The sequence below is a fragment of the Carassius gibelio genome, chromosome B11 (genome assembly GCF_023724105.1).
Source record: "Carassius gibelio isolate Cgi1373 ecotype wild population from Czech Republic chromosome B11, carGib1.2-hapl.c, whole genome shotgun sequence".
NCBI classification, from domain to species: domain Eukaryota; kingdom Metazoa; phylum Chordata; class Actinopteri; order Cypriniformes; family Cyprinidae; genus Carassius; species Carassius gibelio.
Genome location: NC_068406.1, coordinates 20509303 through 20525336, shown reverse-complemented (window position 1 = coordinate 20525336; position 16034 = coordinate 20509303). Strand labels below are relative to the sequence as shown.

The 16034-nt window shown below is 37.5% G+C and overlaps 1 protein-coding gene across 1 annotated transcript in view; it reads left to right on the top strand.

Moving 5' to 3' along the window:
* Positions 1 to 16034, top strand: part of LOC127968018 (inactive N-acetylated-alpha-linked acidic dipeptidase-like protein 2) — a 214266-nt gene that overhangs the window by 128812 nt on the left and 69420 nt on the right. The window contains exon 6 of the mRNA XM_052568855.1: positions 6064 to 6201. Within this exon, the coding sequence (XP_052424815.1) occupies positions 6064 to 6201 (138 nt within the window). The remainder of the gene's footprint in view (positions 1 to 6063; positions 6202 to 16034) is intronic.

The following is a 16034-nucleotide window of genomic DNA, read 5'->3' as shown; positions in this document are numbered from 1 at the left end:
TTATTCTGTCATTAAATCCTAATCATCATTAAACGAGAATTTGCCGTTCCTCAGGTCTCCTGATACTCCAGCAACTAATCATAAAAACATAATAAAGGTCAATTAAGAAAGTAGTGTCGTTTTGAAAACCCTGGCTGCCACAGTGAGTACCAGGAGCCCTCGTCTGTTTCTTGGCCCACACATCTGTGGTGGTTAACTGCTGAGTTCTTTTGTCATTTTCATCTGTATGGATGCCGTCTGTGAATTTTTCATCTGATGTAGAGCAATGGAGCTACACAGATTCACTGAATACTGCCTAATGGATACCAGATGATAGATTGGTTCGGTCATATCTAGAGTGTGATTTTGTAGCAGTGGAAATATCTGAAGGATGATCTGAACAAATACACTCAAATACATTCATCTAATAAATTAAACATGGTTTCAGCCACAGAAGGTTTGTGGTTATTTCGAAACGTGGCTTTTTTCTATAATGTATCGTTGTGTCAGATCGGCCCTTTTCCTCTGACGAGCAGGTCCAGAGAGATTGGAACAATGTCACCTCATAACAGGTTTCTTTCGGTGAAGAATGTTATGATATTTGCAGTTTCCAGCTTTCTATTTCAGCTGTAGAACTGAGCATCAAGGACTGTCTTGAGTTGCATAAATCCAAACGTCACTCACAAACCCACACACATGGCAATAATGCAAACAACATAAGGTTGGCTTGGACACTCAAACTGCTGTCTGTGAGAAATCAAAATGAGCCCTGAATCTCCATCGAAGTTAAAGGACCCCATCTAAACCAAGAATGTTTATCTTAGTGGCCATGTCATTTCAACAACAAAACAACAAAATTATTTATTTTTTATTATTTGTATATATTATATATATTATATATATTGAATTATATATATATTGCCATAACATTGTTTTCCCACATCTCTGTTTCATTGAAACACTGATTCTTTCTTTCTTTCTTTCTTTCTTATTTGTTCATTTAGCATACACTTTTATCCATTTTATCCATACAATAAGTGAATCATTAATTTGTGCAAGTAATACACAATTTCAAACATTGTATAGAATAGTACAAGTTACAACATGGAGAGATTAAGGGAAGGTGAAAACATTGTATGTATTTATTTTTAAGTAGGTGGCAGTTAAGCTCACTGAAGAGACGAGTTTTCAGCTGTGTCTTGAATATTTGGCATGCCAGATGAGGGTTGGATGATCATTCCAACAGCAAGGAACAGTGAATGCTAATGTTCTGGAAATAGATTTTTGTGCCTTCATGTGATGGTATGCTCACTAACCAACCTTTTTTTTCCCCTCATGTTCACTTAAATCCAACATCCTTTACTTTGCTTTGATCATGGTTAGGTCAGAGGCTCTTCTGTTGATTTGCGAATGGTTGTTAAAAGGGGACAGAGACAGCGGCGTTTGACGTGACTAATGCGATGTTAGAGTGTGTAGCTTATTTACAATTCAACTACGGTTTCTCTCTCACACTCACTCTTCCTCTATCTGTTTTTCTCTTCCTCAATGACAGTTTTTACTTTGAGTTGTACTGAGAAGTACTGACTATTCTCACAAACAAAATAGAGGACAGTGACAACAATCTGAATTGTTGTCACTGTACATCTTGTCCCATTCAGGAGCTCTGTTGTCCAGATCTATTGAGCTGCCTTGCTGCCCACATATGGGGCACATATTCTATGACAGATTCTTCCTAGAAGATTCCTAGAATAATTATTTCCATTGGAAATTTTTAAAAAGTAATTTATTCCATGTTTTTAACATCATGTTTGACTACAGATTTTTGTAATTGTGCAGCGGTTTTTATAATATATTCAAACATAATCAAATATGCCACAAGTAGCTCAAGCCTCTTTCATTATCATAAAATATCTTTTCATCTTCTCAGAAAGAAAATATAATCAAGACATAGGCAAAAAGAGGATGTTAATTGATGAGAAGTATCACCATTAATGCATCATTCAGTTTCCAGGAAAGCATTATACAATTTAATTTTGCCCATGATCGAATGCTAGTCTTTTTTTTTTAAGTGTCAAGTTGCTTTAGTCGCTGCAAGAAGCTGTTTATAACAATAAACAAATGTATGGTTGCGTGACCTCAGGTTTCGCACATGAAAGACTTGAAGGGATGTAAGCAAGTCTGTACAATCACTTGAACTCAAGAGAGATGAGTAGGTCTCTGCGTGAAAACTGCTGCCATTGTTCTTATGGAAATGAATGACCTGCTTTTTTGAAATTCAATTTGCATGTAAATCTGCGTGTCATTTCTTAAAGCAAAGAAAAAAAAAATAAGGAGAGATCTATTTAATTCGCTTTAAATGACTCTCATAGCAAGTGTCTGTATTGTAAACAAAATATTGCAGGACTACATACAGTAGATGTTTGTTTAAACAGTAAAAAATGCTATATGATGATTATTTAAAAATCTCAATACACTGATTAAACAGACACATAGCAAAACAGGCTTTCCTGGCTACCTTTTCATTTATAGTGAATAAATGTGCATGGACAATGTACTGCACACTGAACTTCTGTCAAGTGTAGTTCCAGTAATATGTTAAACTTACAAGTTCTTACTCTTCACCCTTAAGGATGAAAGCAGACCCAGCTGTTTATCGACATGAGCTTGTCATTCTCACAGATTTGATTTGTAACACATCAGGACTGAATGAGTAAGTTTGTATGTGAACTACTGCAGTGTTTGTAATCTGAACACTGCACATATGGCCCCACCGCAGGCGTGTAATATATATCTCATGAGCATCTCTGTGTGGAGGGAATGAGTCTAAGCCCTGTGGGTAATCGTACTTCAGCAAATAACTCTTCCTGGGAGGCTTGTTTGCTCAACAAAAAAATGGATGTTCTCGCAGTTATTTTGGATCATCTTTAGTGTTTTTTTCTTCTTCTTTTTTTGTGTTTGTGTGTGGAAGTGCTGATGTTTGTACTGTAAAGTGAAGTACAATTGTGAGTTAGTGCTACCTTGACGTTTAATTTCATCATAATGACATTAGTTAATCTTTGTCTAAATGAATCTTGCTTACCTAAATGAAATCAACATACTGAAATTACACATACACAGCCCGTTGCATCAGCAGGGAGGCATCTATGGCAACAGACATGGCGTGTCTAATTGATTTGTGATATGAATCTGTGTACTGCAGAGTTCACATGGAGCTCAGGTGAGTAATTCTGTGTGGAATAAGGGAGCTTAGTTTGTGTGATTGAAATGAAGCAGCAGCATTGAATGGTAGTGTAAAGTACAGTGTAGCATGTCAAAATGTTGGAAAGGCCCAGTGTGTCACTTTGCATGCATATTTTAGAGTTTTATATCATCGCTGAAATTATATATATACTGTAATTATGATCCAAGAACATCCAGTTTTTTGAGCAAACAAGCCTCCCAGGAAGAGTTATTTGAATGTTTATATTTCTTCTTCTTCAAAAAGCCCTGCATTTTACAGTTAGTGGATGCTGAAATGTTATGTAATGCTTATATTAAAGAAAGTTCACCCATAAAATGAAAATTACCCTCAGGCCATGAAAGATGAAGGTAAGTCTGTTTCTCCTTTAGAACAGATTCAGAGAAATTTAGCATGACATCACCAGTGGATCTGGGTGAAAATGAGTTTAAACAGCTGATAATAAAACCTCTTATTAATCCACAAGTAATCCACATGACTCCAATCCATCTATTAACATTCTTTGAAGCAAAAAGTTCATCAGTGCATTTTTAACTTTGGCCAAAATACCATAAGAGGCCATGATCCATAATAACACTTCCTCCAGTTTAAAAGTCCATCCCTCTCACATCAAAACCCACTGATATACAGTATTTATTTAAAACCGTTATAACCGAGCTGTTTCCCTCTGTGCTTAATTTGTGCATGAATCTCTCCTGGTTCAGACAGAACAACTTTTTCACTGGACAAAGCAATGTTACGGATAGAGGACTTGTTTGAGGTAAAAAAACATCTTAATGATGGATTTCTTACAAATACAACATTAAGTGATGTACTGGAGTCATGTGGATTACTTGTGGATTATTGTGATGTTTTTATCAGTTTGGACTTATTCTGGCGGAAGCCATTCACTGTAGAGGATCCATTGGTGAGCAAATGTTTGGTTTTTATCAGCCTTCGGTTCATTTCAAACTAGAATAGAATAAAGTATGGAAATGTAAAAGACACACGGCCCCTCATAACTTCTGCATGCAGCGCACATCTCTCATCCGGAGATGGAAAGGAGATCTTGTGCGTATTTCACTGGCATCATGAATCATTCTTATTGAGACACCAACATGTTAGTTGACAAGTGTAGTATTGAACGTTCCTCTCATGCACCCCAGTGGTACGGATCTACTGTAGTAGCCTTCTCTCCTTTGTGCGGTATCTACAGACTGAGTGCACACACTCTCTGAGTTCATCAAGGTCATAGCTACTTTATTTCCAAAGCTCTAATATCTCCAGCTGGAGTGCGACCTAATGGGTTTTGAGGGCATCTTGTACTTTTAAACTTGTTTTTGTTCGTTTTTAGCTGCGCTGCAGATAGAACTAACAGGAAAGGATGAAAGCTCTTCACCATAACCTTGTCTGTGTTTTATTTATCAAGACGAATGAAAGTATTCTTTTAGGCTGGTAAAAAAGAATTTAGAGGGTACATCAATGAGTGCCCTAGACATGTCCCTAAAGTATTAAACAACAAAATGTTCTCACTTTCTGTCTCTCAAAGCCTCCATTTTATTTAGTTCATTCTGCAGCTGTTATTGGGTTCAGGTGTGTCTGGATATGTACCACGATTTGATTTGAATTAAGAAACACTAAACTACAATTTCTGAGATTTTAACAGGGGTGTTTGAGTTGTGCTTTATAGAAGACAATGTTAGCAAGCTTTAATTTTATTTATAGCGAAAACCACTTAATTTTGAGCTTTTTTTGCGCTATGTTCGTCTTCCGGGTTTAAAATCTACAGGATGGATGGATAGGTATAAAAATATTTTTAAATTGAATATATTTCATCATATTTATAAACACATTCATTAACATTAAATCACATTTAGAAGGTTAAAGATAATGAGTCTCTCTAAACACAGCTTTGACCCTTGTGACCTTTGGGCAGATAATTGCACTTACAGTGCAGTGTTACTTCAAAAGCCCCCCTCAGAACCCAATAATCACTTCCTGTATTCCCCTATGACCAAGAACATATTAAGCTGATTTCGAGGGGAACTTCCTCTGCGTTCATTCCCGCGTAACTGCTGTAAAATAATTGCTGCCTCTGAATACATTTATCTGTGGAAGGTAATAGAGTGTTGTGTAACAGAAAGGTCTACTGATTGTTATTCGTGGATGACTGTACCCCATCCCACCGGTGCGGAAGCTCTGCTGGAAAATTGAAGCTCCTAAATAAATTTGCTCCTAAAGCAGGATTAGGCTCACCGTTTCGCTGTTTTAATGAGCCTGAATCAATGGAGCATTTCGTCCATATAAATCCCCAATGGCCTGCTAGAAACCGTTTCTTCAAACTTAAAATCTCCAGGCTTATTAGTTTGCCGCCCGTGAGCTGCAATCAGCAGCGAGGAAAAGCTTTGATACGTCCCTGCCTGGCTGTGCAGGTTCCTCTCAGCGCTCCTTTCTCTTTTCTGTCTGATTTACGGCACATTACGAACCTCCTCGCCCGCCCCTTCCCGCTCACCCCACATCACTAAACGCATCTTTGCCTGGCCCCACTGCAGCTATATTTATGCAGCACGTAACAGACTAATGCTGTTCATCTGCCCTCCTAGAAGAAGATGTGTGAGAAGACTCAGCGGAGGTGTTAACCAATAGAAAAGCTCTTTGATTGGGTAATTGGTTTGCTCATGTGTGGTGTTAAGAGCCCCATGACACGCTCTAAATGCTCACAAAGTCATGATCAATGCAAATGGCATGCTGAGGGTGAAATTCTGAGGATGGAATGCTGTTATTAGTGTTTTCATTTTGATAAAGCTGTGTAAAAGCTTTTTAAAAAAATAAGAACTACAGTTGTTGTTGTTTTTTTCTGTTCACAGCCAGAAGAGACAGTCGCCACAACCTGACATCATTGCTGGTTCAGCCCATCTCTGCCTCCTTAGCGAAACTGCTGCTCTCTGCCCCCGCCATGGGGCAGGGAAGACCCTGCGTCCCCATGGCCATGCCCTCAGCCTCAGGTAAGCCCTGGGCCAGAAACAACGCCTGCTGCATTACTGTATCTGTCAACAGACAGCCTTCTTCAGCCTCACACAATATCACTGCTTACAGCCTTCAAATCACTCGCGTAACCTGAAGGAGAGAGACTTTCTGCCATTAGAATCCCTCTCAATAATATTAGCAATAATAACATTCAAATGTTAATCCATTATACTGGGAAGTAAATAATGTATCAGTAGTAGTAGTAGTAGTATATAATTTACTTTCTTTTTTTAGATGCTATGTTTTTTTTTGTTTTTTTTTATTGAGCAGAAAAATTGTGCTCTAGTATGCATTTAATTGAATACAATTATTAAAAAAATAAAAAATGTAAAAAAAAAAAGTATTAAAAAATACCTTTTTGTTTTATTATTCATTACATTTATTTGTATTATATATTGTTTTTGCATATATATTTTCAAAAATAATGCTTGAATATTTTATTTTCTATTTAACGTCATATTTTTCCTGAAGTAGAGTTTTGTCAGGTTCCCATATTGCCTTTTACAATGTTCAACTTTCATAAATAATTAGATTTTTAAATTAAATTTTTTGGAAGGTTCCCATTGTGTGTACTTGTTAATGATACATTGTGGGGACTGAACATATAAAAAGTATAAAAGTAATAGAAGTCGAAAGTTTATGGAAAGTCCTCACAAACCATAGAAATATGTGTGTGTGGGTGTGTTTGTAACTCAAATTTATGCATTAGAGTAAAAAAATATGGCACCTATTTTTGGTCTCCATTAAAATGCAAAAGAGACCTTTAGTTATTACACATACTTAAATGACAGGGAAATAATATATATGATATACTGATGTGTTAAAGAAACAGAAACAGTTCTAACTAACCTACTAACTAAATAAACACAACTCAAATACAAATTAAAAAACATATATATAAAAAAAAAAAATTATTGGGTTGGGGGAAAAATACTCTCTGGACATTATTCAAATTATCTTGTATATTCCACAAAAGAAAGAAAGATCATAAAGGTTTGGAAAGACACAAGTTTAAGTGATGACAGAAATGTATTTTTGAGCAAACCATCTCTTTAAGTATTGTTTAATGCTATTATGAAGTTTTACTGACTTATAGGGTTTAGGTTCTCACCATATGATCTTTAATGACATTCATGTGATTGTCTTTTTTCACTATTTCAGAAACCGATTATACTGCCATCCTGTTAGGGTCTCTCATGCTTTGTGATTTCTTCCTTATGTGTGTTAATCCTTATGTCTCCACTAAGCTCTGAAACACAATCTTTTGTGCCTGAGATATTCATTAGTCTTCTCAGTCTCATGCTTTTGCTGGGGATTTAACCATCAAAAGCAGCTGCGAGCACATGACGTCAGTGTTCCACCTGCTGGCGGCAGATGGTATGACACTCTTTAGCTCCAGATGAGAGAGGTTGTGTGCTCGGAAAGCCAAGGCTTGTTGATTTATGCTCAGCTGTGCGAGTGTAACTCCTGAGTGTGGTAAATTACACAGGCTTTACACATCATCTTAAAGTCGCCCTCGCTGTGGCCGCCCATATCCAAGGCCATTACCCACATCAGTCAGCAGGTGCCCATGGGACCTAATTGAAACCATGAGAGTGGCTGGTCAGCCATCTTACAGCCCTCTCTCATGTAGAGCTTCCAGGGAGGTCAAATGTAATGGTGAATGTGGTCACAGGAGCAGCGGTAGATGTGCTGCGGGCTAAATAAAAATGACTGATGGAGGAGATGACATGTATCGGGACATAATTGAATTTAAGTGAACAAACCTCCAGGGAATGGTCTTTGACGTGTGATGATGCTTTTCATCGACCAACGATGAATGGACAGATGTCCTTTTGCACATTGACCTTCCTCTGTGAGTAAAAGTCTTTGGCACACTGCAATATATGAAGATCCCCAAAGTTTTTATGCAACTTTGTTACTAGGGATGGGTATCGTTAAGGTTTTAAAGGGGGGGTGAAATGCTATTTCATGCATACTGAGTTTTTTACACTCTTAAAGAGTTGGATTCCCATGCTAAACATGGACAAAGTTTCAAAAATTAAGTTGTACGTTTGAAGGAGTATTTCTGTTCCAAAAATACTCCTTCCGGTTTGTCACAAGTTTCGGAAAGTTTTTTTCGAGTATGGCTCTGTGTGACGTTAGATGGAGCGGAATTTCCTTATATGGGTCCGGAGGGCACGTTTGCCGGAAGAGCACACGCTCCCGTATAGCAGAGCAATGAGAGCACAACAGACATTCACTGATCAGAGCGAGAGCGTCGCGAAATCTCACAAAAAAGGAGTGTGTTTTTGGTTGCCAGGGCAAGACAACCCTGCACAGATTACCAAAGAAAACAGCATTAAGGGACCAGTGGATGGAGTTTATTTTTACAGAGCATCAACGGAGTTGTGCAAGTGTTTGTGTTTGTTCCCTGCATTTCGAAGATGCTTGTTTTACAAACAAAGCCCAGTTTGACGACGGATTTGCGTATCGTTTATTTCTTAAGGATGATGCAATCCCAACGAAAAAGGGTCACGATTGTGTGTTGGAACCACAGGCGGTGAGTAAAACTGCTTAAAATATCTCTGCCTCCTTGTTAGTGCGTCCGCCTCCCATCGGAGACCCGGGTTCGAGCCCCGCTCGGAGCGAGTCCTTGCTGCTGCTGCTCTCGTTCAGTTTCAGCCTTCACAGCTGTCACAGCTTCCAAACGCTCTCAAAGCAACTGGCGCTCGTGATTTAGCTCCGCCCACACGTCACGCCTCCAGGCGCTCGTGTTTTTCCGGGAAAAATCGGTACAGACTATCTTTCTCTTATGAATATAATAAAACTAAATACTTTTTGGAGTTATGAAGGATGCAGTACTACTCTATAGGTACTCAAGATTAACATGATATTGAGTGAAAACGAGCATTTCACCCCCCCTTTAACGGTATTACTACTCTTACCAATATTGCTAAACGGTCCGGTACTTTAACGGTATTCTTATCGGTACTTTGTGTTGTGTTACTTTGTGTTGTGTTAGGCAGTCGAAAACTTGGCATTTCTCTGTCTCCACATAATGCACTTTTGAAAGATGCTTTGACAGATTGCTTGTGTTTCCGTCCTTACATGCAACATTTTTGTTGCACTTATGACAACCAGTGAAGTTATGAACTCTAGTGAAGTATTGCTGTCTCCGCCATCGTCACTCTTTGTATTAAGCAGGAGTTTTCGTACTGTAAGGGGCCGTTCACATGTCGCGTCTAAAAACGCGTGGAAAACGCAATGCACGCCGCTTTCTGATTTTTTTTCACCAAAGCCTTCAGGCACTTGCGCTCCTGAGGAGTCTGCTGTTGCTAAGCAACCATGACCTGCTCTCTCCATGAAAACGCGGAAATTTCAGCAATGAATAAATGGAATTGCAGCACTAAAAACTGCTTGCAGTAGCTCTGCTACTAAATTAAGTTAAAAATCCACATACAGCTATCAGCTGTTCCTTCATCTTGGCTGAGCTTTCAACGTTGTTACGGAAAAGGTGAGGAAGTTACATGACCTGCGGTGCGCTTGCGGCATGCTGAAAATGTTGAGATGTTTACAACTCGATGCGGTGCGGACGCGCCTGGAAAAAATGAGCTCGTCGCACCGCGTGTGCATCGCGATCGCGTCGCTTCTATTATGAGGCCGGTGACACACTGGCTGCGTGCCGTCTCTGCTGCGTGCCAGAAGCGTGGTGGCTGCTTTGCGTTTTCTGTGTCTTTACACACCAGAAGCGTGCCTGCACGCGGCGCTGGTGCGCTGCTGCTGCTGTAAGTGACATAGAGGGAGGCGCCTACATTTGAAATAACGAACTTGAGCGCACAAAAGACGCGATATGTGAACGGCCCCTTATGGGTGTGTGTGTGTGTGTGTGTGACTGACAGACAGCCTCCGCGGTGCACATGAGAGATCTCGCAGATTTCACAGACAAACGTCTTAATAATATTGCAAATTAGAAATGTTTGGTAAGATAAAATGTGCACGATAACATTATTAAGCAAATCTCTTCACCATCGTCACTCTTTATTATTAAGGGGAGTTTTCATACTGTTATGTCTGTGCGTGCGCCGCGCTCGTTGTGGTGTGTGTGTGTGTGACTGACAGACAGCCTCCGCGGCATGCCGAGTTTCGGTACCCATCCCTATTTGTTACACAACCTTTATATAACTATCAAATTTTTTTCCGGATACTTGAAACAAGTGAGCATTTGACATGCACAGCCTGTTGTAAACATGTTGCTTTTTTTCCCTAATATATATTAAAAAAAAATTGTTTATGCCTGAATGCATTCTCAAAATTAAGCCATTCTTTGTGTATGAATGTCTCACATTATGTAACAAAATAAGCTGTAAAGAAGTAGCATAGAAGTTTTTTTTTGTATGTTTGTTTGATTGTTTTTCAGACCAATAAAATAAATAAATAAAGTTAAAATAATAAAACAACAGATATACTTTTCAAAATGATGACACACCATTTAAATAAATACTCCCTGGCAGTAAAAGTTTAGTTGAAGATAATTACATGGTCAAATTTAATATATCTAACATGTGTATTGAATTAAATATTTGTCTTTAATCATATATGCAAAAAGGTATGTGTATTTTGAAACTTGTTTTATAGCATTTAAAGTGTATAGCAATTAGAGGTGTCAACTGGTTAAAAAATAACTATTTGAACATTTTATTTTCTAAAAATAATTGTGATTAATCGTAATTAATATCACCTACAAATTAAAGTTTTTAAATAAACTTTCATATTGCAATAATTTTGCAATCAGTCTCACAACATGGCAACATAAAGACAGTATTTTGTTTTTTATATTTGTTCAGTGGCATGTTTTTATGGCTGAAGGCCAGTATTACTGATACCAGTACTATTGAACATTACAGTGTAATTGAGTGCTATTCATTTTAACAGTTATTAGACTTAAGGTGACATATCATGAAAATCTGACTTTTCCAGGTTTTAAGTGCTGTAATCAGGTCCCCAGTGCATTTGATTTCGCTAGTGATGTTGCAAATGGATCTCATTATAATATTACCGCCCCTTAATCTGTAAGTTTCCACCCACAGCGCCATAATTTTGATTTCACAAGCGACAGCGGTGTACCAGTTCTAATGTCATGGCTAAAGTTTGAGCAAAACATATAGTAACTGCAAATACTAGTAACAGAACACTATTTCGAGTCCCAGCCTCAGAGGAGACAAGAGAGCAGTGGAATTATTGATTTATTTACTGTATATTGCTTCTGCTACACAGATCTAAAATAAAAGTGAGATTTATTTCCCAGCTGTTTACCTTGACAGGTATGACCGATTGCTTTTGTAACTCGTGTGTTTTTAATTTAAACTTGATTGTGAATGAGAACTTAGTTTAGCACTCACATGCTGTGATGGACTTTCTTTCTGTGTCCTTCAGATGTTTGTACTCAGAAAACCCTATATCAGAAGTTTAAACTAATATGATTTAAAACGCATGATTTCAGCACAATAAACATGGTAAACAGAACCAAAACAGATCAGCATAGGGTGACCATACGTCCTCTTTTCCCCGGACATGTCCTCTTTTTGGACCTAAAAAAAAAATGTCCGGCCGGGATTTCTTAATTGCCCAAAATGTCCAGTTTACTTTCACTTTCAATTTCATGATAACACACACTCTGAGTAAAGAGAGCAAATCTTACAAGATCAAATATTTGTCAATGAGTTCAGGATCTGTTCAGTTCAGTGTTGCCAAGTCCATGTTTTTTAAGTCCTTGTTAAAGGTTTAAAATATATTGCATAAATTACATTGGACTGAAATGCTTGTATTGAAACATTTTGCATTCTACCTATGATAAAACTTTAATGGACTTTTATATTAACTGTTCCATCCTGATGGAATGACCTGCCCAACTCAATCTAAGCAGTTCTTGATCAGTTTCAGTAAAAAGCTGAAAACACATTTCTTTCATGTTCATTTGACCCTCTAACTCTAGCACTCTCTATTAATGCTCATTCAAATTTGATCTGCTTGGTTTTATTATTATTATTATTAAATACATTTGACCATCTAACATTTGCACTCTGTATTCTATTTCTATTCTAACTACTTGTTTTATTTAAAAAAGAGCCTTTAACACTAGCATTCTCTATTCTTTCTACTTATTTTATTTTTATTTTGTAAAAAAAAAGCGCTATACAAATAAATAAAACTTGAAATTATTTATTATGAATAATGACCTTCTAATACAAGCACGATCTATTATTTTTCTGTTCAGTTGTCTTGTTTTATTTTTATAAAAAAATTACCATCTAACACTAGCATTCCCTATTCATTTTCTATTCTATCTACTTGTTCTTTTTATTTATTATAAAAACAAAACAAGCAAAAATAAATAAATAAAAATAAAATAAACCTTGCTACGTATACTTTTAGGCAAATCAAAAGAGTTGGTCCTACTTTTGGCAAACTAAAATATGTTCACATTATTTTAGGATGTAGCAGCTGTAATGGCACAGCTCTGTTCTGGAAAAGTGGGCTGGGAGCAGTCACTCATTTGCATTTAAAGAGACAGGCAAGAAAAACAGTGTGTTTCTGCTTCCATTCTAAATAGTCACTTTTAGAATGATATAATAAATGATCTGTGGGGTATTTTGAGCTGCAACTTCAGACACCACCTGGGGACACCGGAGACTTATATTACATATTGTAAAAATTTGCATAATATGTCTCCTTTAAACTCTTTATAATACATGTAATATTTACCTTTGCCCTTTAGCAAGTAGGACGTATACAGAAATAGAATAAAGGCATCAAACACTTAATGCTACTTTATATTTAGATTGTTCCTTAAAGCGTCGAAAGTGATTGATTTTCTCTTTTCTTTATTTCATTTTTTGATTAAAAGACATCACAGCAGCTGGGTTGTTAGGGTTTTTGGCTGCTATTACTTTTAGAGGTACCACTGTTGAACATGATGAAGATCTAACACTTTTTACAGTTTTTGACCTACTTCAGGTCTTAAAGTCACTACTAATGAGCCTACAAGTTGAATCGGGTGTGTTAAATGAGGAAAACAGTGCTGGGGTGATTCAGGACAATTTTTTAAACCACTGCATTTCAGAGATATGTTATTAAACGTGACAAATACTTATATGCATGCACAGTTTTGAGGCATCTTTAATCACCTTTTTGGTAACTTCTCGACTTGATGACATAACTATGACAATGCATGCTTGTAGTTTCTTATGCGCTTTAATGGGAAATTATATGCAGTAAGCGCCACTGCAATAGTGCATGCAGTTTAAAGAGCTGGCACTATGAGTGCAGTATAACAGCAGACAGGACAGGAAAAAATAGTTTTTACTGACATATGGCCTACTGAAGCTTCTTGTCACCAGTACCGTTTCCATACTCACTTGACTTGAAAAGACTCCCATTTGATGTGGTCGTAAAGACATTCTGTGTCTAAATACATGCAATTCTTGTCAAGAAAAAAGATAGAATCATCAGTTGTAACTGGGATTGCCAACCCCAGCACTGTTAATTGTGTAAATTAATTTTAAATGCGTCGGCAACAATAGCCTCATGGTTAGTGTGTTGACATGCAACGCAAATGCTCTCACGGCAAGCCGAGTTCGTTTCCCGTCTCAAGGGCCTTTGAGATTCCACACCCTCTCTCATCTCAGTGCTTTCCTGTCATCTCTCTCTACTGTCCTGTCTATAAAAAAAATATAATAGAAAGAAAAAATTAAACGCATGCATTAACACGTTAATTTTGACAGCACGAATAGTAACAATAGTAACCTAAAACATCCAATTATTTCAAGGGCTTTAAGACATAAAAAGTGTTTTTTACACATCAGTTTCTATTTCAGATGAAATGATTAATCACACTGTACAACACATTGCCATGTGGCAGGAGATGTCTCTCTGTCTGCGCTGTCAGAAAAAAACAGAAAAAGTTTTCTCACCGTTGGTGTTCTGAGTTATGAGATACCAGCATGACAATTATTGGCACTACACCAGCAAGGGCTTGTGATGTTTCATGATGTGTGTGTACATCTACATGTAAGCTTCATCGCATCCTAACAGGTGTCAGAACCTGCCATTCTGTCCATATGAAACATGCATACGCACGTGCACACAGGCGTCCACCCCCACATACGCAGACAGAAATATGCTGAGCTCTGAGTCAGCTCTCAGTCTCTCCCTCCGGCTGCATGTGTGTGAAGGGAGACTTTTGCTACAGATTTTAATAGGGGTTATTAGTCTCTAATTCCTACTATTGAGTGAAAATCGCTTCTTATCTTTGCATGGTCGCCCAGGAGACCACGTCGCTGTGGCTGAGCCGTTGTCTTGGCTTGATAGAAAGTAAAGGATTTACGGTCCCAGTGACAAAAAGAAAGGAAATGGGCTTAGAGACAAATCTTCAAGCTCCAAAACAGTCATAAAAAAAAATAATAGTTCAACAATAAATTCAAATTACTCATCATTTACTCACCCTCAGATCCTTACCAACCAGTATGACTTTCTTTCTTCTTTGGAACTTGAGAAGAAATTTTAAGAAAGTTCTGGGCTGCTGTTCTTAAAAGCATTGTAAGCCTAAGTTGATCGTAGCTCCATTGGTTTCAATGGGTGTTTGATGTACTTAATCTTACAATGCTTTTGTCAAACACAGCTGTGGTCTGTTTTTTTTTTCTGTTTTTCTTCACAATGAATTAGGACTTTTAAGCTTACAAATAAATGGAAAAACAACATAAAAGCATCATGAAATTGCTGTACATGTACATACACAATGGCTTCAGAATTCTTGTCATATTCATATTTTTCATATCAGCTTTGTGTTATGAACAGTATGCTCCTGCATCAGCAGCACCATACATATGCATTATGGTACTCTTGTGAACACGTGTCGAAAACTGACATGGAAGAGAGGAAATTGTTGAATAAAGTCATTATTTTTGTTTGTTTTTTGCACTCAAAAGGTATTCTCGTAGCGTCATACCATTTAGGTTGAACCATTGATGTCACATGGACTATTTTAACAATGTCATTACAAAAGTCCTGGGCCTGTCTATGCATGGTTAGAAAGCTCTTGTATTTCATCAGAAATATCTTAATTTGTGTTCCAATTATGAACAAAGGTCTTGCAGATTTGGAACAACATGAGGGCGAGTAATTAATGACAGAATTTTAATTTTTGGGTGAACTATCCCTTTAATTTATTAAAATGTCATGAGCTCATATCTTAGAGTTTCGGATGTATTCTCTTTGTGCTGTGCAGGTATTGTTCCGGCTAATGGTTTTTTGTTTTTTTTGTTTTTACATTTGTGTGTATTTGGACTTCACATTTAGTATATTTAGATTTTGTTTGCTTTTGTGCCCAGGCTGTCCTGATGGCATGTTGGTACCTTTAGGATACTTAATGTTCCTTTTTCCTTTTTATCTGTGTTCTTTGTGTGTGTGTGTGTGTGTGTGCTCTTGTTTTTGTGACATATCAGGACACAACTCTGTATAATGACAAGGGTATGATACAGGTATTACAAGGAGAGGGTGACTTATGAGGACATAACCCATGTCCCCATTTTTCAAAATGCTAATAAACCATACAGAATGAGTTTTTTTGAGAAAGTAAAAATGCACAAAGTTTCCTGTGAGGGTTTGGGTTAGGTGTAGGGTTGGTGTAGGGCCATAGAATATACAGTTTGTACAGTACAAAAAGCATTATGCCTATGGGATGTCCCCACTTTTCACAAAAACAAACATGTGTGTGTGTGTCACTCTCCAGCTTTGGCTGGAACATGAACCGCTACAACCTGTCTTCTGTCAC